We start from the raw sequence: 27,573 nt of genomic DNA on the forward strand, positions 1-27,573 counted from the left end.
CACAAGTCCCACAATGCACTGCATAATGGAACAGGAAGCACTTCTCTGACCCAATGTGGCATTGTGGGTAGACGGAAAAAGGCTCCAAAGGTACGCGAAGGCGACAAACGCACGTTGTAGCGTTACTAAAGAGGAAGAAACAACAACGAAGAAATCGATTTTACGACCGAATCGAGGTAACTGTACTAGAAAATTGGATAAAATAGCATTATCGCTTAGTTTACCCAACTGAACTGGTTGCCTGTGTTGTTCGTATGAGCTCAGTTCATTCATTGATGACTGTTGACCAATATGGCTCTGTCTACATACCAAGCTTTAAGTTCCTACTTGAGTAAAGAATCAAAGGTTAATGTTACATCTAGTAATGAAGTCCCCTGGACTTTGTAATAATTTGTTCTAATAATTACTCCAAAAATAATATGTAAAGGTCTTTACTCTGTGCAGATAACATTTCATTATCGTAAATTCAAAAAATAGCCCTAGCTAGTTAGCTAATGTAGCTAACTTAGCTAGCTTAGCTGTTAAGTTTCTCTGCTTTTCCAAATAAACTTTCTCACGCTTGAATTGAAACATGCTCATACTTTCTAGAGGTCGTTGATTGCAATGTGTAAGCATATTGTAATATTTTAAATAGTAGGAGCTGCGTTTTAGACTACGGGTTAGATACCGTAACACGGCTAAAACAGTGTAGATGTGGCTAGCACAATTAATGGATTCACCCAACACAAGGATTTTGACTGACCTAGTTGGTGGTTTATCATCAGTGTGATTAGTGTAAAGAAGCTATTTGGGCAAAAGATGAGATTTTACGACGTAAGCACATCGATCGAAGTAAACATTGTAGAAAATATGTTTGTTAATATGGGAAATCACTTTGTAATATTTTCTACAATGCGTGTTGTTTTTAGGAAGACGGTTGAAAAATGTCCATCGGCGTACCAATCAAGGTCCTGCACGAAGCAGAGGGACACATTGTGACATGTGAGACCAACACTGGAGAGGTGTACAGGGGCAAGCTGATTGAAGCAGAGGACAACATGAACTGCCAGGTTGGTCCTCAGTAATAAGGTTGAATAATAATCAAAAATGAAGCTTCTCCTTACAACAGGACTTCTACACAGTTGTGATCCTTCTTTTTTCTTTTACTGTCACACTCTAATGTATGTATGTTGCGCATATATGCTTTTATATTGAAATATTTGTATTTATTGTTAGGAATGAAAGTGTTATTTTTGTGTTGAAGAATCTGCAATCCTGATTGGACTCTCATTAGGTGGAAAGAAATGAAATCAGCAGACGTGTACTGTTGAAAGACCAAAAGTTGTATTTATAAAAGAGGGCATAGGATTCATGATTAAGTTTTTATAAATCCATGCACACTTGAAGCCAACAGTCCCTTTATAAATTGCAGTCCTCTACACCTCCACATTCAACCATAAATGGTCATTGCAAAGCAACCCATGAATGTTGGGGGAAAAAAACACATTTCTTTATGGTAATTAATGGAAACAACTGGAAGGAAAACCAGGAAAATATTTTTTTTCTGCCACAGAAATCAAAGTGTTTGTGGAGGAGGTGTGGGTTAGAAAGCACATTTTGTTTGGTGGCCACAGCCGTCGGGACACAAACAACAGAAAATGCAATGAGTGACTATATGTTGTTACTGCTGGTAATTCAGTGACGTCATTAAACAGTACCTGAAACATAGACAGAGTGTAAATATTGTGAGAGAGCTGTCACTAGCTTTATTATACAGACTCTTACAATTTACAGAGCGTGTTTGTGGTAGCCACCGTGCTGTCTCCAGTCTTATGTGTGCACCCGGCACACTCTTTGCACATCCTCCCGTCAAGTTTTGTTTAATAGATCGCAGCTTATGCTGCAGGGAAGCGGCTGTAGGAAAGTATGCCTCTTTCAGGCCCTGTTTGTTTTACATATGCAACAGTTGTAAATGAGACCCCAGGGCCACGCTACTTAAACAGACTTGTTGTTGCACAGTATGTGGGGAGTGTTTAATTTGTCATGTTTATCTTTAGCTAAGATTAGCATAGGTTCAGTTTAGTTTATTTTCTTTCGTCTTCTAGCCAAAAATTTCATTAAATTGTGCTAAAAATGTGTTCTTAAATTGTTGTATAGCTAACACATTTTTTTTCCACAGATGTCCAATATAACAGTGACATATCGTGATGGCCGGGTGGCACAGCTGGAACAAGTCTACATTCGTGGCAGCAAGATCCGCTTCCTGATCTTACCTGACATGTTAAAGAACGCTCCTATGCTAAAGAGTATGAAGAACAAGAACCAGGGATCTGGTGCCGGAAGGGGCAAAGCAGCCATTCTTAAAGCACAAGGTGAGTGCAGAGTTTCTGGACCGGTATCTGCTGGGCATTTCAAAGGAAGCAGGGAAGCATTTTATTAATCCCATCTCCTGATTTTTTAAAGTGCAAAAGAACTATGAGTTGCTTTCCACAAATGCTGCAAAACTCCTTATGCTCTTAGTCAATACATCTACTTAGTCTAAGAACTTTAATCAAAGCTTTGTTTATATTTCTGCAAAACTTCATTCACATGAATTATGTTTTCAGCCTGATGGGGTTGCAAACCTCAATAAGACACAGAATATCCACAATATAGCATTAACTATTTATATTAAAATCACATTCCCTGGCCCAGTAACATGCATATAAAGAATGATTCAGTGGACCTACATAGTCCCATATTAAAAACATGCCCCGAAGTGACATTGATGCAATGTAACTTGCATAATAATCCATGTGTTTGTATTATTTTATTATCTGCCTCTTCTATGTTTTCATTTACTTTCATTTAGATCAACTGTATGGCAGTTCTATCTCAAAATTAGTCAAGAAATAGGGATTTCTATGACTTATTATTTTGGTATAAATTCACCCTAATCGTTGAGACACCGTGTTCACTATTTGAATCCAACGGATTGTTCTAAACCGTGTTGTCTATTTTTCCTTTTGTCCTCTGCAGTGGCTGCAAGAGGTCGAGGCCGTGGTGGAATGGGAAGAGGCAACATCTTCCAGAAGAGGCGATAACTGCTCTAACTGTGTTGTTGCATTGTATAGTCTTTTGTTTTCATTTTTTTCCTTTTTGGATTAGATTTCCTGGATATTGTTTGCAATCCTTTGTTTTTCAGCTTATTGCTTTAATTCCATTTTTTATGAAAATAAACTTATTTCAGTTTGATGTGTCTGGTCTTCTGATTGTTTCAACTTGTACTTGTGGTGACCAAATCTGTTTCCTTCATCACTGACAGATTTACTTGTCTTTACTACTCTTCATTTATCGCTTTAGTTCTCAGCATTGTGCCTCAATTGAATTTTACATCATAGAAAGATTTCTGAACACTTTTTTTTTTTTTTTTGAACAACCAGCAGAACAAGTTAAATGGTGTACATTCACCATTTGGTGTGATTGTCGAAATATGCCAGTTGCACCTTGTATGTCATGAATGTTTACTCAGATTTGACTAATGTCTGGAAATTTTCCCAAATTATGTTCTTGCCTCAGTTTTTGCACATTTGCCAGAGGGACTGTAATCCAGTGTGTGTTTGTCAGTGTGATGTGGAACAGGAGAAATATGAAGTTACCATGTGATTAGAAAATAAGTTTGAAAACATTTTGAACTTGACCATTTATGATATTTTTAGACCTGGGTATTATGATGCTCATAATTTGTGTGGGTTTTTTTGCCCAACAGTATAATTAACTGATTACACCTAAAGTGTTTTTTTAAAAAACAAAAACAAACAAAAAAACAAAACGTTAATCCCAGGTTGCAATTCCCCAACGCACCACAGGGCGGAGCCAAGCGGCTACAAAGTACTTAAAGCAGAAACCCCCAAGAATCATGAAGTGTTTCATTTTGAGGTCGTGTGTTAGCGTTAGACATACAGCTAACCTACACCTCCTCCGCGGAAGTAGGTTTCTGTGAAGCACATTGCTGAAACTGAAAACAGTTAAATTACCACACTGTTTTCCCAACACTTCCTCCGTGTGAAGCACGGGACCCGTGTGCTCAGCTGGATTGGTCCATCACAACATCGGTTATCAGTCTGCTACTCTCCCTTTCTCAATCAGCTAGCTAGCTGTCGTAGTACAGGCACTTCTTACACCACAGCTGGAGAAGGAACCTCTCAGTTCTGACTTGTGGGTATCAGGCATCAAGTTAAGGTAAGGTTTAATGTTTCCTGAGTAGTATTTGCTTTTTTTGTTGTCTTCTGCAGCGCTGTCATCGGGCGTCACTTTGTCGCACTAGCATCCTTGACTCCTGCCCAACAACATCTGTATCTTTGACAGCTGAAGCAGCTGCTAACGTTAGCTCATCTGTCTTGGCTTTGACGCTTGGAGCTCAATTAGCTTGGTAGGACCTCAGACGAAGTCGTTAGTGTTGAAAACATAAGGAGGTAACTCGTTTTAATGCTAACAGTGTGACAGTTCTTAATAATGAGAAGTTAGCCATTAGCGTTAGTGTAGTAGGAAAGCTAAACCATCATTTTGCCAGTTGTTAGCTAACTAACGCTGAAAACGATGTGGCGTCAGGAGGGATTCTTGGTCTGCTTAAATTGTGTTAACGTTCAGTATCAGTGCTGTAGGTGAATTGATGTTCATGTGGAATGCAGTGGGCAATCTTGTCTTTTTATTGTTATTATGCAACGTTATAGAGCTTTTTAAGAATCCAAAGTTGCATTAAAATGTCATGTAGGTCCAGTAGGTTCTCTTAATGTATTTCTTTTCAAATATTTTCAACATTTCGAGAGTTTTAATGTTTTAAAGCCATTGTTTCGTAAGTGAATGAAAAGAATTTTTACATTTTAAGGGCTATGGTGTGTTAAATATATGGCATGTCAGATGCTTAAAGTGAGCTGGGAGGACTGAAAGAAATCTGCAAGAGATAAATGGTTTCTGTTGATATAGTTGACTACATTTCCCTATCCTGTGGATGTCCAGTATTCTGTCAGATCACATATATTAGATTCTGTAGATCTGTTGACATTACTGTACCTAATCACAAGTGTTACAGCGTAGGCATAATCGAGTCAATGAATTTTTCTGGTCCAACATTTGACAGTTTCAGTTTCTCAAATGTGACACTGTGATTTTAATTGTTAGCAAGACACTCTAATCATTTTAAAGATGTCACCCTTGATTCTTGAATATTGTGATGGACATTTTTCCCTATCATCTGACAGTTGATTGAAGAAATCATTTTTCGTCCCATTAGTAACCATGACTTGGTTGGTTCACTTGGGTTAACTTCTCCAAAGAGTATTTCACAGTAGTGCCCAGTTTATTTTGGAATGAAATGTCTTGCCTGCCATTAAATATTTGATATTCTCAGTAATGCACAGTTGTGTTGTGTGATAACACTACAGTGAAGTTGGCCGAGGATGGTCATCCCTCCATTTACAGGGGCTTATCTCTTTCACTGCTCCGCAGGTCACTGACAGGGTTACCCTGTTGATCTTTTAATGAAGCTGGGGATCCTTCTCTTCTCCAGATGGCCCTGTGTTGTACTTGTATATGTGACTGTGTCTATGTTGTTATTAATGTTGTACATGGTGTGGACCCCCTGCGAGCTCTGTTAAGTCCTCTCTCCCCCTCCCATCCTGCCCTGATAGTGAAGGTCAGGTCATGTGACTTTTGTTATGATGAGAGGCACACTATGGCATCTGGAGCAATGCAGCATCTGTTGATTTTTCACGAGACTCAAATCTAACCGCTGTTCTTGGTCTAGCTGCTGTGATCATCAGGGATCAGGAAGTTTACAGCTTTAGCCAGCAATTCCCTTATCTATAATATAAAATATCTTTGCCTGTAAAATGTAAAGACATTGGGGGCTGTGCTGCTTCATCCCATCAAGGACGGAGGTTTATTTTTAACTATAGTGCTTAGCCTAGATAAAAACAAGAAGGGATTTGATACTTTTGTTGCTGAACGCTTCTGTTATCATTACCTTGTGTGCAGTCCCTAATTTGGGATGAGAGGTGGGTCTCATAACTAAAACTGACCAGTGAGTTGTTTGTAGTTTCATAAAGTCACTTCCCAAATCGTGTTTGTTGACACCTGAAAAACATGAACCAGAAACCAACTCAGCTGGCATTCAGGAGCATTTTGTTGATTTGTCATGCTGCTGCAAATCCTGCTGGCCAGGTAATGATTGCTGAGACTAAACCACAAAAGACAAAATTAACTATCTGATTGATGTTCAGGGCAAATTTACAAATCCTTCAGGGAGAGTATGTGCCTTGCTGTGAGTGATTATATCATGTAAAGACTAAGAAAAGGCACAGAAAACTCTCTTGTGAATGGAAATGGCCACTGATGTGTGCTGAGATCAAATTAGGTCAAGCTTGGTAAGATGTCTCTCTTCTCTGGATATAAAAAGTCTAGTGAAGCTGGTGTATTGTGAGTTTCCTCCAGGGTCACATCTTTACATTTTTCTGCACAGATCAGATCAGACCAGGCAGTCAAGGAGACCAGGAAGTAAGTTCCTGCTTGTGAAACAGTTTGGTTCAATAATGTAGGTGTAAATGTGTGGTGATTCTTTCTTTCTTTTGTGAGTTTACATCATTTACGTATTAGTTATAAGTCTAGGGTTGGGTAGGTTTTCACTAGCCTTTCCGGACGAGACTGGCAAAAATTGTTATTTAATTTTAAGACAAACAAAATGAAAAGTTGAATGCAAGAAATAAAAACACATTGTTTTACATTTGTCCTGGTGTCCCCTGGTGTTGTTACACTCTCATTCACTGGCACTCGTAGTGTTCCACTCAGATTGGCTTCCAGAGTCATGTACAAAGCATAATGATAAAATTGGTATTTTTGTCAACGGTATTTGGCTTAAGAAGCAGTTTGATTTGTTTTTGTTTTTGTTTTTTTTGTAACTCCAGTTACAACAGAGCTGATAATCTTTCATTGACTCAACAAGTGCAGTAACTACCCACTCCAACACAGTAGGTGAAGGTGTAGACTAAACAGACCAATACGTCATGGCCTGTATGGACATTTTTTGCAGTTTCAAAGGAAGACACATTTTACTAAATATTTCACAAGGGTTCAGAGAGGAGGGCCAAAGTTCTCTAGTTTAACCAGAACAGCTCTTATTAGAGCTATGGAATATTAAATAAAAATCAATCTCTGCCCACCTATTTTCTTCAACTAAAAACATTAACTACAGGATATGAACTTCTTTTTCAAAAAAAAGGAAATAAAATGAAATGAGTTATTTTATTGGCATGGGCCATGAGAAGCAGGTAATTATCAGCCATCAATAATGGCTGGAAAAAATCTATATTATGAAGTCCTACTATATAAAGGCTGGCAGTTGAGTTAAAAGAGCCCACCTGGAGTGGGTATCTCTTCCCACACATGGTCTTCATTCTGCAGTTGGTAGGAATGCTCACGGTCTTGTTTTTCATATGCCTTCCCCTTGTTTTCCTGTATCTGTGAGATTTACTCAGCTCCCACACACTGACAGTGCCACAATCCTGTCAAAACCATGACGGAAATCAAGAATCTCTCTGTCTTCTTCTTTCTCTCTTTTCGTTCTCTCTTTCCATTCCTCTCACAGATAATGAGCAGATAATAAGCTGAGTGGAATTGGAGATGTAAATGGCCCTCTTGAAATTATGCACAAAAGGTTTGGGTTATATGCTGTACAGATAATTAACCATGTTGTATAACTGACTTGAAAAGCAGACTGTGCCATTGCTTTTATAGATGCATCAAATCTGTCCACTTAGAGCTGAAGTTTGTGATACTAGACGTGTTTGCATGCATTAATTAGCACTTAACTGAATGTGTGGAAAAAGTCCAGACTCCACGGATGTTTCATATGGAAAGAGCTGTGTCTACTTATGCTAATGAACAGCATCTCTGATTGTTTTTCCCCACATCCTATCATTACACCCACAACTTGGTTCATGTTGGCCTGTCAAACTCTGTGTTACAGCTGTGTGCAGAGTAATTACACATTAGTTGAACATGTAAATTTTGTCAAACTTTGCAAGAAAGACACAGTTACAGTCCGTTTTTTTGTTCATCTTGAATCCCAGTTTGTAGTTGCTTTTAGTCAGTTCATGCATGGCCACAGCTGTAAAACAGACAGAAATACACTGGCCATTGAGTTGATAGAGGGAGGATACTTAAGGTAGACCAGGCTGTTGTGTTTATTGATATAAGCTCTTCCTACATACAAAATATGTATTGTTTGTAAATGCTTCCCTCCAGTTTTGTCCATTTTGGTTGCCAAGTCATTTTTTATGTGTTGAACTGAAACATTAGTACCAAAGCGTGATGCTGGTATTGCTTATGTGTGGCCTTGAACTCCTCTGTCACTTTGGTCTTAAGACAGGGTCATAAATCCAAACGTAAGTGAGAAGTGCCATATATATGCTCTGCCAGTGAGACCAGTGTTAGCAGGAAATTGTGTCTTTTTCTAGAAGAGTTGTGGCTTGTATGTCATTAACTGACATTATAGTCAGCATGTGCAGACCAGTTACCTCACAACTTACACTAGTACTTACCATTATAATTACAATTTATTAATTTAGCATAGTCCTTTGTCCAAAGCCATGTAGACTACCAAGACTATAGGTGTGTAAAGTAACACATGAGTTCAAGAAAAAAAGAGTAGAAGAGGCTGATCTCAAATTTACTATCACTTCAGTTTTTTGGGACTGCCTATTTCCTGTTCTTGAAACAGATGTATTTAAATCAAGTAGATTATTTTGCTTGGTGAAATTCAAGGCTTTGGCAAATTTTGAAATGTATTAGAGAGACCAGCCTGCACTTGAGATCAGCTTTATCAGCAAGGGGGTAATCTTAGCCTTCTTACACATTGTGTGTAAAATATACAGATCCAGTAAACTGCCAATCATGAGCTTGTGCTCTTGATTGTTCAAAAGCACAAGATTGGAGTCATGTTCCTCAGGGAGAGGAGAAAATGCTGAAAAATTGTGACGCACCCTTTCTCAGAAGACAAACTATGGTTCTGTGAACTGGCCACTGAAAGCTCATAACTTCACTGTGGAGAAGAATGTAGCTGAGAGAGGTAGCTGGTGGAGATGGCAGGGGGTTGTAATTTTACTGTTGTCACTAAAATTTTATCAGAGTAGTACTCTTCTAGCCATTTAAGGATTGTGCCCAGGTAAATCAGAATGTGCTTGTTCTGTGCACGTGTCAAATTATGCTATCCTAATATTTTGTACCCTTTAAGAGCTTCTAAACCTGATGGAGCAGCAGATGTTTGAATGGCCAGTAACTGTTCTCCATTTGCATTTTCTTGTTCTGAAATTTGCTCTCCTGTCTTAGGAACCAGTTCCCTCCAAGGTTCCCACCTGATGGAGCAGCGGTTGTCAGTCTTTGTGAAAAGGCACCATGTTTCCTTGTCACGTAAGCGCCTGGCCTTCTGCTGAGCCGCCAGCCTCCTGCGGCAGTCATGCACCGCCAGCACAGCCCTCACAGCCCCTGCCGGATCTGCTGTGCAGCTGTCCTGCTCCACCTTTGAACACCCACTCTGAGACGCCTTCCCCAGACCCCATGGAGTCCCTTATCGTGGTCACAGAGTATGAACCCAGCAGACCACCTGGAGAGGTTGGGGAGGAGGAGGTAAGAAGAAACAGAATCAGGTAGCACTTTAAGTACTGGAAATTGAGCCTGATTAGATATTTTCTGCCAAATGAAATGATGCTTTATGTTACATGGCCATTGTTTTTTTTTTTTTTATTTCCAGACCTCATTTCAGACTTATCAAGTTGACACTTTATTTTAATGATTTTGAGATCATGGAAGAATTAAATGTTCTCACTTTCACTTGGTGTCACATGTATTCATTTGTGTTTTTTACACTCATAAATACATTTCAACCTAAAATCAGGAACTACTACATATTCACCATTCTATAATACCCACCCATAGACTTACCTATGTGAAAATACAATAAGGAAAATAAATGTGATGTAAATGTGAAACATCTCAGGTAGAAGAAATGGACAGTTCTGAGACACCTGAGCCAGCTTGCTCTGTGGCGCCACCTTTCCGGACTCCTTCCTGCGACCTGCTGTCCCACACAGTTGGCCGGCCAGAGGCTCTGCTGCCCGAAAGCCAAGAGCAAAGGGGAAGGTTAAACCTGTCAGACAGGAAACTATCTCTGCAGGAACGCTCCCAAACGACAGCATCACCCTGCAGTTCCCCCGGACTCAATGGGCGCTACATTTACCCATCACTGCCCTACTCGCCCATCACATCACCTCACTCCTCTCCACGCTTGCCTCGCCGGCCAACTGTGGAGTCTCACAGTGTTTCCATCACAGACCTGCAGGTATGGTCAAGTTTTGAGGCGCATGGTTCCATTGTTATGGATTTTTATTTTTTTTAAAGCCTTGTAAGGCTGATTTTGCCACACATCAGTGGTTTACTTTAATATTTATCCTTTGTAGAACTAGTCAGTTGTGATTGTCCATGACTGAACAGATGAAAAAGAAATTAAAGGAAATGAGCCAATATGAGGTTACAGCCAGTACATTAATCATTGTAATTATATAATTTGTGGTATCTGCACCATCTGACCAAAGTATTACCTTAAGGACTGTGGATTGCTTAAAACGTGACACATGAATGAACAAACTAACTAATGCTCAGAGCCTGGCTCGCACAGAGGTACTTCTCTGGAACATTTGTTAGTTTTAAAAATATCAGTATCATATTTTTCGTGAAGTAAGCAAAACTATATGTGCATTTGTCTTAAAAGCAGCAGCACACTGGTAAAGACTGAACTTTGTGGACACAGGTAAGGTTTTATAGTCTCAGTAGGTGTAGATCATAGCTGTGACCCTGTTACACATAGATGCAGAAACCTGTAAATGTCATGTACTGTAGGTAAGGCAACAGGCTGCAAAGGCTCTCCTTTGTGGTATTCCGAACCCGATAGATGTTTTTGCTATTATACAATCAGAAAAAAATATAATTTTTTTTAATAAAAAGTGTGACATAAGGCTGTTGGACAATGTAATTCCTCTGAATACTATATACACATAAATGCATCATCAATCAAATTCAATATTTTTAATGAAGACATGGCCAGTCACTACATCCATAGTTGTTTGCATGAATCATTCTCTGCAGGCTGGGTTCAGTTTGTTCTCAAGAGTGTCTGTGTTTCCTATTACTCATTGTTTTAAATCCAATGGACATACATGCTTAAAGACTGGAAAAGATACCACTGAACTGGGCAACAGACACTACTTCTGAAATCTCAGGCGTTCCCACAAGATTAGCAGTTAGGATTAGTTCCAAAATTTAGGTAAAATGCTGGTCTTTATTTTGTAATTTTAAGGTATACCTCTGATGAGTTGTTTCCTGATTAACTGGAAAATATAACAACCTTTGAATCTCAAATAGAACTGGGACAGCGATTGCAGAGTCATGCTGACATACTGAAAAGTGCACAAAATGTGTGGAAACATTGGGCACCCCTGGGAACACACTATGCAAAACACTGCACTTATGAGGTTTTGTTTCAAATGGAAATCTAAAATAGAAAAAGTAATCAAAGGTAAATTGAATTCACAGGATTTCACATGGCTTTCTTAGAAAAAGCCAGTTTTGTAAGAACACTTGTGATGTATCTAGGGTATCTTAACTGATGTGATTTCATTTGAGAACAAACCAGTTTTCTCCTCCTCTGCTTCCCTGTCTTCTAGGATTGTGTTCAGCTCAACCAGTACAAGCTGAAAGACGAGATTGGAAAGGTACCATCAGAGACAACTCACTGATTGCTCCCTTTCACTGACTCTTCCATTTTCTTCCTTCCGCCTACTGCATGTCTGTCAAGTAGCGCTCATCATCAAGGACATGCAGTAACAGCCGCTGATATCCCTCTCTCCCGGCTGTCCTCATTTCCCAAACTCTGTGTAAACTACCAGGCCATAGGAGAGTTGGAAGATGGATGATAGGCTGGTAAAAATAGCGCTCTCTAAGGGTTGTGCAAGGCTTAGTGGCTACAAGCTTGTGTGTGTGTGTGTGTGTGAGTGGATGTGCATACTTGTGTGCCCATGGTAGATTGTAGGTTTAATAAGACAGAACGTGAAGTTCGGCATGTAGGTAGACATGTTAATTTGCATGGTTTTGTGCTCAGCTGAGACAATTAGAGCCTTTCAGGATTGTTGGAGAGGCTCCTGTTATCAGATCATCTCTGAGACTGTAGGATGAGCTCTGAGCTCTGCAATCTGCTCCCCCCAGCAGGGACTGATCTGCCCCCCTCCTCTCTCTGTTTGTTTTTTGAGCATACATTTGTGCACACAGGCTCCTAATTGGGCCTAGTTTTTATCCCAAATTTCCTGTGTGTGGGCAGGGAGGCTTGATAGCATAAACCAGATCCAGTTTCCTTAATTAGCCTGAAATCAAAAATGAAAGAGAGAGGGAGAGATGATTTGAATTTCTCTGTTCTCACTTTGAAGCAGCTGGTACTCTTTCAGTTTACACTGTGAGCCCACGCACTTCCCCCGTGTATGTATGTGTTCCTGTGTGTATTTGTATTTATTTAGTTTGCTTTGCACAGAGTGTGATTTTTTTTTTTCATGTCAAGAATTGACAGCTTCTGTTCTCTTTTACTTATTCCCGGCCCAGGGGTCCTATGGTGTCGTCAAGCTGGCTTACAATGAGGATGACAACACGTACTATGTGAGTTCTTCATGCACACGCAAATACAGATGTGATTTCTCTCACTTCTCTCTCATTCTTTTTCACTTTTCACACACAGACATGCAATCCTTGTAATAATCAAGCCTCAAGCCTCTTCAAATTTACCAGTGCAGTTTCATTTGAAACCTCCAGATATGAAAATTGGGCCTTCCTGAGCTGTAATAAACCTTCAGTTTGAGCTTCTCTGTATGATTTTCATGAGTATTACTGCAGTTCTCATTAAGCTGCATGATATTAACAGACAATGACATGGGGATTATTTTAATAGTCCTCCCAAGTGACAATGCCCACATGTCACATTCAGTGATTATATCACTCCCATAGTAACTGAGAGCATCGAGGCTGTTAAAGAAACATCTCTTTGCCCTGAACAGAGAAAATATTCAGCGAACAATGTCACAACAACAATTTCTAATCATAGAGATCTCTGACTGACATCTGCAAGGCTCGAGTGTGGGCTGTCCTGGTACCTGCAGTAGACCATTAACTTTCACATGATATTTAAATAATTTGGGGAGCCAAGACAAATCAATTCAGTACGAGAATGCTCAAGCTTTATGATTCGTCAGTAAAAAAATTCATTGTTGGATTATGTGTTTGAAAGCATCTTTTATTTTGTATCTAAGCATGTCTAACCAATGAAAAATGCTCTTTTATTTAGCAACATAACTGTGACATACCAGGCAGCTTGCCAGAAATACTAGCTTCAGAAATGAGTCCCTTTATTGTTTTAGGTATATGTTGAATCAGAAAACAAGATAGATTTTTACTTGTGTGATTAATCCCTCTATTATATATATTATAAATGTAGTGTCTCAAGTAAATTTTGGGAGTTACAGTTGAACATTATTGTTAGTGGGTTTGGCAATATTTTCTGTGGTAATTTTTTTAAATAAGAAAGGATGAGGTAATGTCTAATACTTGCATTTCAATTGTTTTGCAGCACGCTTGGCAACAAGAACAGCCAGTGTAAAAGTCTAGTTTTTATATTCTTTGGGCTTCGGTACACAAAGGTTGTTCAAGGAGAGAGAAGCAGGGATATTCATCTGTAGGTGTGTGAGTGGGTGCACTGTCAGTCATGCATCACCTCACTCTGCTGTGTCTTACTCTTCTTTTCGTCTACCTTTCTGTTTGTTTTTCGCTGAATCTCTCGCCCACTTGCCTCCCCCCTCCCCTTCTTCCCTTGTCTCTTATCCTCCTCCCTATCCAAATCCATCTCCTGTTTTCTCCTGTAGGCGATGAAGGTGTTGTCCAAGAAGAGACTGATGAGGCAGGCAGGTTTCCCACGTAAGTCTGGAGCCAGGGGCAGATGGTTAACACAGCAGAGAGCACAGTCTCTTATAATGCTCCAGCATTACATTAACACTGTATACCAATACTGAAACTCTCTCTTTTTGTCCTATCTTGTCCTTCTATCCATGTCTCCCCTGTAACCTCTGCCCACCCACACTGTTCCTCTCTCAGGGAGACCCCCGCCTCGTGGAGCCAAAGCAGCCCCTGAAGGCCCCCCTCAGCCCAAAGGACCTCTGGAGCGGGTCTATCAAGAGATTGCTATCCTAAAAAAGCTAGACCATCCTAATGTGGTGAAACTAGTAGAAGTGAGTGTTGTTAAAGCGTTTTGGCCATTTATTTTTGATACATTTTACCCCGACGTGTTTAAATCTACATTGTGCTATTGTGTAATAGATTCAAAAATGAAAAGTTTTCCAATCTACAGTGGCTTTCACTTCAGGGAGAGTAAGTGCAGTTATCAGAGTGAAGGGAAAAATCAGAGCATAAAACAGTACACAAGAGCCTTTTGACTGCAGCTCTTTTCTCTAAAGAGCAACAAAGGTAGGTCGCCAGCTCGGTAATGGAACAACATGGAAAGAAGCCTCAGCAGAGCGTCATGAAAGGAAGGGAAAACAAGGATCAAAGCAACAGTCTCCATTATTTCAAATTGGACTGTGTCTTGTTGTTACATGTCTGTACTAAGGGGAACAAAGTTTAGGGAAAAAAATAACTCTTTTTAAAGAGTCTCAAACATAAATAAACTGCATTATAACTCCTGTGACATTGTTGTAGCTTTGTATTCATGTTAACATCACAGAAAACAATCTGTATGCAATTATTAGAAAGAGCAGAGTGGAAGTGTATCCGTTTTTTACTGTGTACAGAAGATTGTGCATGTGTATGTCTGTGTGCGTTTACTCATTTCCATTTCTCTGAATTTTGGTGCCAGGTTTTGGATGACCCCAGCGAGGACCATCTGTACATGGGTACGTAGTGGCCAGACGGCCAGCGACTCAGAGCAACACACACACACACACACATGCACAGAGACACAAACATAACACAACACAACATACAGTCTCGCATAAAGCACTTAAAAAAAGAAAGTTATTTGAAACTCATCTAAATTGTTTTTTAGTTTGTACATGTTGGTAACTGAAAAGCTTTCACCACTAACCTCATCTGTGTCTTCTGTCGCAGTGTTTGAGCTGGTAAAGCAAGGGTAAGCTGAGCCTCTGTTATGGTAATGATTGTGACACTGGAATGAGTTCAATCTCATTGGTTATGTTCTCTAATTGAATGTCTGTGTGTGCACGTGTTCAGGGCTGTGATGGAGGTGCCGACAGCTAAACCTTTCAGTGAGGACCAGTCACGCTTTTACTTCCAAGATCTGCTCAGGGGAATCGAATATTGTGAGTCTCCCAAACGCTATGTTACTCTTTCTTCCTCTCAGCCTGTGACTGCATGGTAGAGCATCACAAATTTGGGCCATTATGAATGTGTATGTGTGTGTGTGTCTCTCTCTCTCTCTCTCTCTCAGATGATTTGTTCGAACATCTGGATACACTCTGATTTAAAGCTGATTCATTATTGTTTCAGCAGCGGTTTAATATCAGTTCTGCTCAGATTTCAGCTTAAATGTAAAGGAAACTCATTCCTTTTCAAGTTGTCCAAGCTACATTGTAAAAATGTTTTGTTGTATGCCTGGTGTTTTTCCAATTCAAACTTGACCTTCTTGGAGAATTTAGATATGATATCATAAACGGGTATCAAGCTGAAACTCTTTTGTGTCTAGAGCAGCTGTCATCCCACAGTCCCACAACACTTTGTCTGTGCTGTTCTTGACTCTAGCCACCTACAAGGCTCATTTCACATCATCTCAGTGGCTCTTAATGCATTTCAGCACAGGGGAAGAGATTTAGCACAAAGGGTCATTTAGGAGATTAGTACTGAGGGAAGGAGAGGGAGGGCTACGCACCAGGGACTCTGAAACAGTATGAACCTTCGTTTATTTCTCATAATTAGTAATCACAATCGTAGTCACATTGCAGGTAGTTTGATTGTTTGTTTTTTCGCAAGTGACAAAGACCAGTGCTTATACAACTTTTTGAAATGGTTATTCAACTTCCTGTTGAATAAAATTTGCACTGCTTCCTGTTGCACCATCAACTGATTTGTTCACGATTAAAAATTCAAATTCTCAGAAGGTGAATTTATTTTTAAAAGGGGGGTTATTTTAAGAACCCTCTCCATCGCCAAATCCAAACTGTAAGAGAACATTATCATCTCCTGTCATAGACAGGATTCCTCAAATGGGATCTTGTGGCTGTAATGTAAAAAAAACTTTTTCTGTTTCAACAGTACATTACCAGAAGATCATTCACAGAGACATCAAACCCTCTAACCTGCTGGTGGGAGAAGATGGACACGTTAAGATAGCAGACTTCGGAGTCAGCAACCAGTTTGAGGGGGCTGATGCTCTCCTGACCAGCACAGTGGGAACACCTGCCTTCCTCGCTCCTGAAGCACTCTCTGAGACCAGGAAGAACTTCTCCGGAAAGGTGAAGGAACAGTTAGCTAACCAGTGCCCTCTAGGGATGATTTTCCAAAATGCAAGAAGCTTTTCTTGTTAGTATTTATTATTCACGTGTAATTTGCTGCCATAGTTTTTACATTTTTCTTGGGACCAAATATTTCTTGTGTACTACCACACACAGAGGGAACAATGTCATAACTTGAAACCATTATCATTTTCTAGGCCTTGGATGTTTGGGCCATGGGAGTGACCCTTTATTGCTTTGTCTTTGGAGTGGTGAGTGTGTGCTGATACAATAAATTTGGTCATTTTTGGGGGAGTTTCTACTAAATGACAGTCTGCTGGTGTTTGAAATCAAAACCTTTCTTTCATTCACAGTGTCCATTTATGGATGAGCGCATTCTCAGTCTTCATCAGAAAATCAAGACACAACCTGTGGAGTTACCTGAACAGTCAGTTGTGCTACTGCAGTCATCCTATATCAAAAGGCTTCCACTGCCCAGTGGTTGTCGTTTACATAATTAAATGGCTGTTTATATAAAAGTACACTTAAAGACACATTTCGATGGCCACAAATTTTACTCAAATGTAATATGATCTGTAGATGTGATTTTTTTTTTCTGTACCAACAGTGCTGATATCTCAGATGATCTCAAAGATTTGTTGCTGAAAATGCTGGATAAGAATCCAGAGATGAGAATATCAATCCCACAGATTAAGGTAAACGTAGATTCTGGTTTCTCTGCATTTAAACCCATTTATTATTACAAAAACGCACCGTTAAATTCATAACTTCAGAGAGAGAAGAAACATGCCAGTGCAAGCTGTGCTGTCCAGGAAGAGGCCTCAGTGACACTGTACTGCCATGGAGCAGTACAAACACTTTATGGTTTGGAAGGAAAAATGATCTACTTTAAAAAGATGTGATTTGGAACCAGAATAAGAGACATTACAAACTCCTTTGTTCTTGTCTCATGTGTGTCCAGGTGCACCCGTGGGTGACACGGCACGGAGCTGAGCCTCTTCCTCCGGAGGATGACAACTGCTGTATGCTGATAGAGGTGACCGAGGAGGAGGTGGAGAATTCTGTCAAACACATCCCCAGCCTGGCTACAGTGGTAAGTAATGAATGTCACAGGTGTGCCCAGGTCTTAATTTGTTTTTTACATGGGTAGGTGCAAATTCTGTTCAGTTCATTTACCCTGAAAGGGGATGAAACCTGACATGTCAGATCTTTATTGAGACAGAAAGGATGCATTTGCCACAAGCAACTTAATTGATATTTTTCTGTATGATTGTAATACTATGACAGACGCTTTGCATATACTTCAATTCATTTTATTTTATTTTTTTCCAGTCACATTTTCAGTCACATTGCACCATCCTGCAACACAGTCACTGCATCACTACCACCTACTTGATTGGCCTATCTGCGCTTTGCACTAGAGAAGATGTATGACTCATTTAATTACTTCAGTTTATTTTCATAAATTACGGTACTTAATGCCTAATGCAGAAAACATATCAAAGTTTGAGATGAATTGAAGTGCTTTCCAGTACTTGGTTTTTCAAGCTTTTCTAACTAGTACTTAAGTTGAAAGGCAGTATTAATTATGAGCACACATACCCACTCCTGGAGTTAAGTTCAAATGTACAAATACAAAATACATCAAACCTCCAAGCCGTTGATGTTACCGTACTTTAATCCCACCATGGTTTAACAACACAACATTGTATTTTTTGTCCTCACTATTCTTTTTCAGATATTGGTGCGAACCATGCTGAGGAAGCGTTCCTTCGGGAACCCCTTTGATTGGTCCCGTAAAGAAGACCGCAGCAATTTGTGTACTCCGGGGCAAACGCTCATGTAAGGATTGTTTACAGATCCTAAACCCTGTCCCTGTCCCTGTCTCTCTGTTTAGAGCTGTTAGGTCCTCTTAGCATAGTCAACTAATGTTTGACAAGTAGTTTGTCAAGTATCCTGTTACTATTTCTCTCCTCCCTGTCCTGTCCTGCCCTGCAGGAAAGGCAGAGCAGGCAAAGTGAGGTACTGCTACATTCATTGTGACCAAAGAAGGTAAATAACTCTGAGACAACTCCTGCCTGCTCTAGTATTGTAGAGTTTACTTTAAGACCCCCAGCATGATATAAGCTGTATTTCTCAGGATGGCTTTGCTGGTCAAATACTCCTGTGCATCAAGTTTGTAAACTATCCTGTGTTAGTTTGATACTGTTTGGACAAGCCATCTGCAGGAATGTTGTACTCTTGAGTCTGTACTTTCTCTTGTATGAACAGGGTTATGACAAGTGACCACAAATGTGATTAAATACTTTAAGAACTATATTGTAAACACCTTATCTTTAGAATAATGCACAATGTTATGGAAATGGACAGTATATTGTGAACACCTGTATTGCAATCCAGTTTAATAGACATTGTCAGACATTGATTCAACTTGGCAGTCATACTTGGGGTTGCATTTGATTGGCATTATAATATAGTGCTGATTTGTAGTGCAGGGAGATACAATACCTCCACATATATAAACATGGAAAACACAGTTGAATCTGTGCCTCTCTGATGCTGTCAAACGTTGCATTTTTTTGTCTAATTAATCATGTGCCCACAGCAGCTATTTATCTTTAAGTTGGGACTCGTTCAGTTGCATGAGCCACTCTGCAAAGGTAACCAAAGGTCATGCCTGTAAATTGATGTCTTTGTGAATGTATGTAAACTTTTCCAACAGTTTGCAAGATTTCCATAATGCTCGTCACCCAGCATTATGTAACAATTAAATGGATGGGTTGAGTTCCTAATCTTAGCTTAACAGCAGCTTATTCTTTTCTGACAGCAGGCCTGTAGCGGTGCTAAAACTAATGCCGTGTCTCTGGTGTGTTACTTAGGAAACAGGAGAGTGGTGATGGCATGAGGAGTATAGACCTGCCCTACGTGGGAGAGGATGAAGCTCTTTCCTGATGCAGTGGGTTTAAAATGTCCGCTGGCATCTGCCTGCCTGCAGCCACCCCTTTACTCACAGTTTTATACTGGAAGTCTACACCTATGTACATTTCCCGGGAGGTGGACAAGTGTGGTGGACACAAAGAAAAAGGAAGAAATTAAGAATCCAAGGCATTTTGACTATGTTGCTGAAGCTTTTATTCCATTCTCTCCTGTTAAAAAGCTCAGTTCAGGGTTGCAGGAGTTGAGACCGTCAGATGGGAACCTTCCGGGAGAGTATCCTCCTGAACCTTGAACCTGTCTTCAGCCCTTATTGCCCGACCCGCTCTGTCCTGCATGCATTTGTAGTTTGGCATGCTTTGTCTCAGGCTTCAACTGTACAGTTTTGTGTTTCATTGTAGTTTAGCTACATGTGTTTCTCCTTGTCTTTACTTGACAATTCTTTCAGGTACACAGGGCACGGTAACAGGTGATGGTTTATTGGGAGGGCTAGTTTGTGTTCACCATAAGCTCCACATCCTCTTTAGGAGAGCAGGTTTTATTGACCATGATTGTCTGGTCCACTTTGCTTGCTTCAGAGTAGCAGTGCCCAGTTTTGTAACATATTTTAGAATGAAGAATCTGTACAGTTATCCCAAAATACAAAAGAGGAGTGGAAAAATGTTTACTTCATTGAATGCATGTGTTTACTTTCCCAATGCAAACACTATATAAGCTATTTATAAGCATTTGCACGCTCATAGACACACATTTGACTTTTTTTAGTCTTATCACTGGCTTATTGGGGCTCCCTTTTACTACAATCAATAGAAAGCTTTAAAAACAGTTAATGTAGTGCTTTGTGAACAATCAAATTCATCATCACTGTAGACAAGATAGCATAGAGAAATTGGAATTTTCTTTTGCAAAGCTAGAGCTTCTAGTCAATCTTTTTTTAAGTGATCAATTATGCTTTTTCCCTCTTTATATTTATAAATTCACAGAGTTGCAACAGTTGAGCAATGAAAGTACTGATCTACCAAATGCACATAAGAAAAACAGAATGTGTGGGTGCAAAATTATTAATAAAATAGTAATAAAATAGTTCTTTTTTTCTCTCTGGTTGCTTGTACGGATATGGTTGTGTGTTGTGATACGTTTCACATGTTTCAACTGTTTGCTTCACAAAGTGGAGCTTTGTATGTAGACTCAAAACAGGAAATAATGACTATGGAACCTCAAGTTAAAATTGTGAATGTTCTTACTCGTTTTTATTTGTTTTGTATTTGAAAAAACAAATTGCCAGTTATTTTACAACCGCACATTTTTAGGACACCAAAAACTTCAATTATGTCTATTTTTTTTTATATATAGTACAGGATGGTAACTTAAAGAAAACAAACCTTTAAACTATTTGTTCGTTATTGAGCGACTAGAGCAGGCTACCCAAGTTATGTATGTATGCATAGTGCAGCTGCAGACTTTTTGTACAAATCTATGCATGACGTATCTGTAGAGGTAATGAGCTTAAATCCTGTTGTCATCTTTGGTCAGAGGGGTAGGCCACTTTGCAAATATTTCAAATTAATTATTACATTTCTGTTTATTGATGTGTTTCATCCCAAGTTTCCCAAAGCAGTAAATTAGCTCCTTTTCACTCCTTCATTTTCTCAAATATTTTAGTGTATAGCTGAGGTCCCTTGATTTGTCTCTAACATAGAATATTGACTTAATATTGATTATAACATTTAATGCTTCCACACACTAATTACTGCAGCAATTAAGTGTTGAACTTATAAGAAAGGGACTTTGGAGTTTTTTTCTTACTACTTGCATGTCACTCTGAAATGTTTGTCTTTTTTATGACTAGTACTATGCATATGATGTATCTCTCTCTGTATGGTGCAGTGGTACGCCGTGGCAGGTTGTCAAGTACAGTGTGCACACTCAGTGGCAGGATGAGGAGTGCTGTATGTGGTTGACTGATTCGAATTTGTTTTTGCTTAGCCGATGTTTTATCCACAAAGATCTAATTAAGCTGCTCTCTCGGCTGCAGGCTTCTGCAGACTGAGGGAGTCACTCTGGATCAAGATTTTCAAAACATTATTGTACTGTGCTTTTTCAAGGATGCTCTTCTTCTAATGATAGCCATATGATCTTTTAACATGCGTAATTTAGTCAGAAAATGAATTGCAGAAATGTCTCAATTAGTGTCATGCTCTCCACATTTATGAAAGTTTTTACACTCTGTTATACTGTAAGTTGCTATAGATATTGTTATTTAACATACAGTTTTTATCTTGAGCAAAACAAGACAGTTACTTCCCCTTTGGTGTGAATATTTTGCCCTCTGTGACAAACAAGAATGAACTGAAGGACATTTTGGGTGACAGTGCAAGCCACAAAAAAGCTGTAACAAATATTTTATACATATAATATTTAAACCTGTAGTTTGCTTCAATGCAGCCTTTGTCCACTCTAGTCAAAAGGGCCAGGCTCAGTGATTAATCTTTATTGTTGACATGGTTTTGCATTTTGTAGTGTAAACTTGGGGGCTCTTTTCCCCTAAATGCATGCCAACATACTGAACACATAACACTGTATTGTTATAGCATGAGAGGTCCTTAAAAACAAAATGGGACCTTTGAAGTAATTATTCTATACATACTGTATGTTGTTCATCATTTGAATAAAATATTATTGCCTTTGTGTAATGTTTTTTTGGTCTGAATGTTATTAAGCTGCAGTTCCAGTAATAGACCACTAGTGTGTGTTGTGCCCCATAACATTTCAGAAGCTGAGTGCTTCTAAGCTACATCAGATTTGCTGCTTATGTGTCAACATGAAATTTCCTGCTATAGTCTTCCACTCACTTTGAACTGAATGCACTCAAACATATTAGAATATAAAACGTATTCTTAAACATGTTCAAAAGATAAATTGGAGCATTATTTACTGGTTATAAAGTTAAAAAGTGAAAAAAGTAAAGTGGTTTTAAAGTTAAATGCACAACTCATTGTTTTGACAGTATTTTATCTATTTTTTTAAAAAAAATTCATAGTTACATAAGGAATCCTCTGTGTTTAAAGGCACTTAATACCCTTGTGACAAGCTGTAGCTCCTCTAGTTGCCACTAGATGCCGACTTCAAGCGAATTCACCAAAAGAGGTCAAAATTGTTTGTGAGAAAAATATTTGACCTAATCATGAGTCACATAGTTGAATGGATATGGATTTCTCTCATTTCAGTATCTGGTAAAAGAGAAATGCTGCTGAAGTAATATTAAAATCATTTCACCAAGAATGCTCCAGCGGTTTGTGGGCTCGAAATTAAATTCATTTACATTCTCTTTGATAGTAATGATGCAACACATTTATTACATCTCTGGGTCACCAGGGCCATTTAATTAATGTTTCAATATGAGAAGTAAATTTTGTCTCCTTTTATAGAAACATTTATAATCTGATCACAAATCTGTCATTCACATACCAATACCTAACAATTAGGTTGTGTTTAAATCTCCCTTAAAATAACTGAGATTGAGAGATGAGATTTTTCTTAATTTCTATATACTCTGGTGATAGTAGCATTAAACTTTATAAACAGGAAGTTTTATCTGTCCCTTATCCTCTGTGTTGCCTGATTTTCACACTGCACTTGTCAGTCTTTGGTGTGAAAAATATGTGACTAACGTATGTCAACATAAGGTGGAGGTTTCTCACATAGTTGCAAAAGAAGTGTGACACTGACCTCTTGTGCTAATTTCATAGCACTGCAGTTCATCTGTCCACGTCTGTTCATCTGTCCACGAGGAAAACCATTGGCTGGAATATCTTTCAGTTTCTCAATTATTTTGGCAGGTTGCATGTTCCTTCAAGTTGAGATGATTAAGTGACATAATTTAATCAAAATACAGAGATAATTAATTCTTCATTCTCTCTTTCTCTTCCCCTATACCCCTACCCATCTTTCTTGCACACATACACTCATGTGTTGTGGTACAACAAGTAAATTGAAGGTATCAGGTACATCTTTTTAGGTACTGAAGCTTTTTTTTTTTTTTTTTTTACTTTTTTAATTTTTTTTTACTGTTCTCTTGCTTCTTGTTAATCATTTATCTTGCTCTATTATAAACACCAAAAATAACTTTATGTAAGTATCAAGTTAATATAAATTAAACACACCATCAATATTATGCCAGAAAACTACAGGACAAAATTATTTCTGCGCATAGCATCCAAATGGAAACGCAATTTCAAAAGGAACTCCTGTTTGATGCATAAAAATGACAAAACATCAGCATAAATAATCCAAAGGTCAAAGGCTGAAGCACATCATAAATAAGCGTCAGTGCAGAACAATGTAGTGTTCGTCCTATAAGACACAGTGTAAATGCAGTTCAGAAGCTATTTCAGGTCTTGAACTGTGGTGTTATGTCCCCCCGCAGGGGTACATAACAGAGCCTAAAACCCCACATCAGCAAAGGGGAAGTGCTGATTGTGACAGAATCTGAGCCTTCACTCTTCATGCTCAGTTTAATTGTTTACCTGCTAAAGGCTAGCAGAGGTAAGAGCAGAAGAAAAATGCACACAAACAACAAAACAAAGGGCTAGCTCAGCATTCTGTAAAACTGCACACTTAGACCTACTGCTGCAGGTGAGATGCTTTAGCTCAGTGGTAACCCCTTGTTCCATTACTGCCTTCATCTGTAGTCTGCTGAATTAAAACTGGCAAAAATCTATGGCTTCCAGAAGAGAGAAAAAAAGATCATGACATAGACAGAGATTAAAAAAAGAGTGAGAGTATAAAGAATAAAGCAGCCTTTTAATTAGTAGACTAAATTAACTCGCTGCCAGTGTTGCGCTTGGAAAGACTAAAGGACTCTGTGAAATATTTGTACAAAAAGAGAGCGAGAACCCAAGTGAGGTACTTGACACAAGTCAAGAAAATTAAAGGCGCGTTTTTTGCAGAAAGAACCTCAATCAGGAAATAGCTACTGAATAGAAATTAATAATGGGAAACACCATCTCTAAGTCAGACTTTGTTCTTATTGCATTTGAATAATACAGTATTTCTTAATGTAGTATTTCTAAAGGAAGTACAAAGTCATCTTACAAAAGATTAGCAATTTAAAAAATATAATGTGGAGTCCTCCTGTGAATGGTGAAAGTTTAAGATATTAAACATGCAACACAAGACATTGGTATTTTTTTTTCCCATCATAACCGTATGACTTATTAAAGCTTTGGTGATAAACAGACAATTGACAGAATGTGCTGTTTAATTTTAAAGGAAAAAGTCACTGCACTCAGAAGCCTCAGGAGGTGCAATGCAGAAATGCTTTTTGACCTTTAAAGTGTCAGGAGAACAGTTTAAAATGACAGCATCTTTGAATCCTGGCTTTGATTAAACCCTTAAAGACTAATTTTTAATAGGTAAATTGCTGATGCTGAACCAAAGTAAACTTTATTTTGGTGCACTGCATACACCTCGGTGACAAGCAAGCCTTGGTAACAATAATTTTGTTGAAAAAATAAGTTACTAACATTTCCAAGTATGATATGTCACCATCACAGCCAGCATCAGCCATCATTCCTCCATCAGCCTTCTAGCGATACAGAAGCATCCACTGCTGTATCATCAAACTACAGAGCAGCTTCTTTCCTCATGCTGTAAGACTCAATTCATCTTCAGCACTCCACCATAAAAATGTTCTAATTTTACATTACATACCATTTCACAGGGATTTCAGCCCACCGACTGTATAGAAATAGGCCATATTCATGCTGATGGTCTTGTTTACTTATATAGGACATATGGAGGCATTAGTATTAAACTGAGACTGCTTCATGACCAGCTGTAAACTCTCTGTAGTGTTTAACAAGGTTAACAATCTGCTTTTCTTTGGAGGGAGTCTTTACAGCTTGCAGCTGAATATTAATATAATTAATATTAACTGTATTCGATGTTTGTTAACTCTGTTTTGCATATCAAACTCAATGTTAATTCACCATTCTCATTCAAGTAGAGAACAGAAAGCAGAGATGGAGGTGGAAAAGCAGAGCGCACAAAGCAGAGAGCAAACAAAGTACATGGAGATTAGGGATCAAGGCATTTCTGGGACATGGATACAAAGGCCCTTAAAACTACTTCTTATGAATCAGGACTGCCTTGTCTGCCTTGTTTTGCATAATGAGTTTTGCATAATGATTTGCACAGAAGAAAAAATAATTCAGAATTTGTGGTGTTTTTGCTACATATTTCCCTTTCTGTTCATCTTGGTAATTGTCACAGTCTGCTCTGCCCCTCTCCTGCTCTGCTGCTCGGCCACACCCCTCATCAGCTCTACTGCTCAGCCACACCCCTCATTAGCTCTATTGCTCAGCCACACCCCTCATTAGCTCTATTGCTTCCACCTGCTGCTGCCACCTGCTCACCATCTCCAATCAAGCCAGTATATATGCAGCTTCACTCCTCTCACTCTTTGCCAGATTGTCTTTGCTCTCATGCCTGATTCTTCAGCATTTATTCCTGGACTGCTTACCTGGTGTTGATCCATTTTGCGTCTGACCTTTGCTTCACGTCTCTGCCCTGGTAATCACCAGCCTTCTGTCCCTGACTACAAGTATTGCCTGCCTGTTCTCCATTCCTCATCTGCCTGTGGCTGGTTGGCACTCAACCGGTTCCTGCTCAGCTTCACCTCGCCAACTCACCTCCTCTGGTGCCGTCAGCTCCATCAACGCTGTGTCAAGGTCTGGATCCACACTCAGCCCTCATCTGAACCACTTTCCACAAAGGCTTCCCTCAGCAGTGGCTTTGAGCTATTTCCCTTCCCCCGCACTCGTTGAGCCTGTTGAGAACTTTTGGACAATTACCTGCTCACGAGTCCCACATTCTCCCTGTCTGCCCTGTTGGTTCTGTGGTAACGTGCTTGCCTGGCACACGGGAGACCAGGGGTCGAATCCTGCCATACTCACCTGCTCTGCATCTTCTGGTTAGCTGTGTTCCTGCTGAATAAAGACTGTTTAAATGTGAAACCTGGTTTATTTGTACTGCAGCTGGGTTCAGTCTATACCCGTTACAGTACAATCTGGCCAGCTATGGACCCAGCACACAATCCCAATCCCACACCACCTAGTCGCCTTGAGAAGATTGAGGGCGTCCTGCAGCAACATGAGACCACAATGACAGCTCCATCAACCCTGCCTCAAGGTCCGGATCCACACTCAGCCCTCATCTGAACCACTTTCCAGAAAGGCTTCTATCAGCAGTGACTTTGAGCTATTTCCCTTCCCCTGCACTCGTTGAGCCTGTTGAGAACTTTTGGACAATTACCTGCTCACGAGTACCACACTGTGTCTGCCCTGTTGGTTCTGTGGTAATGTGCTTGCCTGGCACACGGGAGACCAGGGGTCAAATCCTGCCATACTCACCTGTTCTGCAGCTTCTGGTTCACTGTGTTCCTGCTGAATAAAGACTGTTTAAATGTGAAACCTGGTTTATTTGTGCTGCAGCTGGGTTCAGTCTATACCCGTTACAGTACAATCTGGCCAGCTATGGACCCAGCACACAATCCCAATCCCACACCACAGTCGCCTCGAGACAATACAGGGCGTCCTGCAGTAACATGAGGCCATGATGACCGCTCCATCGACTCCTTCTCAAGGTCCAGATCCACACTCAGCCCTCATCTGAACCACTTTCCACAAAGGCTTCCCTCAGCAGTGACTTTGAGCTATTTCCCTTCCCCTGCACTCGTTGAGCCTGTTGAGAACTTTTGGACAATTACCTGCTCATGAGTCCCACATTCTTCCTGCCTGCCACATTGGTTCTTTGGTAACGTGCTTGCCTGGCACACGGGAGATCCGGGTTAGAATCCTGCCATACTCACCTGCTCTGCATCTTCTGGTTAGCTGTGCCCCTGCTGAATAAAGCCTGTTTAAATGTGAAACCCGGTTTATTTGTGCTGCAGCTGGGTTCACTCTATACCTGTTGCAGTTCAATCTGGTCAGCTATGGATCCAGCACACAATCCCAATCCCACACCACCTAGTCGCCTTGAGACGATTGAGGGCGTCCTGCAGCAACATGAGACC

At 39.7% G+C, this 27,573-nt stretch overlaps 2 protein-coding genes across 3 annotated transcripts; both read left to right on the forward strand.

Annotated features, from left to right (window-relative positions):
* Positions 1-23: 23 nt before the first annotated feature.
* snrpd3l (small nuclear ribonucleoprotein D3 polypeptide, like) lies at positions 24-3,213 on the forward strand. Its single transcript, XM_046374888.1, has 4 exons — positions 24-176; positions 909-1,049; positions 2,159-2,351; positions 2,998-3,213. The coding sequence occupies exons 2-4, from the start codon at positions 924-926 to the stop codon at positions 3,060-3,062; spliced, it is 384 nt and encodes a 127-aa protein (XP_046230844.1). The 5' UTR covers positions 24-176; positions 909-923; the 3' UTR covers positions 3,063-3,213.
* Positions 3,214-3,843: 630 nt separating this feature from the next.
* LOC124051475 (calcium/calmodulin-dependent protein kinase kinase 2) lies at positions 3,844-22,187 on the forward strand. Of its 2 annotated transcripts, XM_046374885.1 has the most exons (18): positions 3,844-4,200; positions 9,343-9,639; positions 10,010-10,351; positions 11,733-11,780; positions 12,658-12,711; positions 13,968-14,019; positions 14,197-14,330; positions 14,954-14,990; positions 15,205-15,226; positions 15,328-15,416; positions 16,366-16,565; positions 16,763-16,816; positions 16,919-16,992; positions 17,173-17,260; positions 17,527-17,658; positions 18,304-18,407; positions 18,564-18,617; positions 19,445-22,187. In XM_046374885.1, exons 2-18 carry the CDS (start codon positions 9,409-9,411, stop codon positions 19,515-19,517), a joined length of 1,788 nt encoding a protein of 595 aa, XP_046230841.1. In that variant the 5' UTR covers positions 3,844-4,200; positions 9,343-9,408; the 3' UTR covers positions 19,518-22,187. The 2 variants fall into 2 exon arrangements, with proteins under 2 accessions (XP_046230841.1, XP_046230842.1); XM_046374886.1 differs by lacking the exon at positions 18,564-18,617 and having other exon boundaries at positions 3,848-4,200.
* The last annotated feature ends 5,386 nt before the right edge of the window (positions 22,188-27,573 follow it).

This window comes from Scatophagus argus, chromosome 20 (assembly GCF_020382885.2).
Source record: "Scatophagus argus isolate fScaArg1 chromosome 20, fScaArg1.pri, whole genome shotgun sequence".
Taxonomy (NCBI): domain Eukaryota; kingdom Metazoa; phylum Chordata; class Actinopteri; family Scatophagidae; genus Scatophagus; species Scatophagus argus.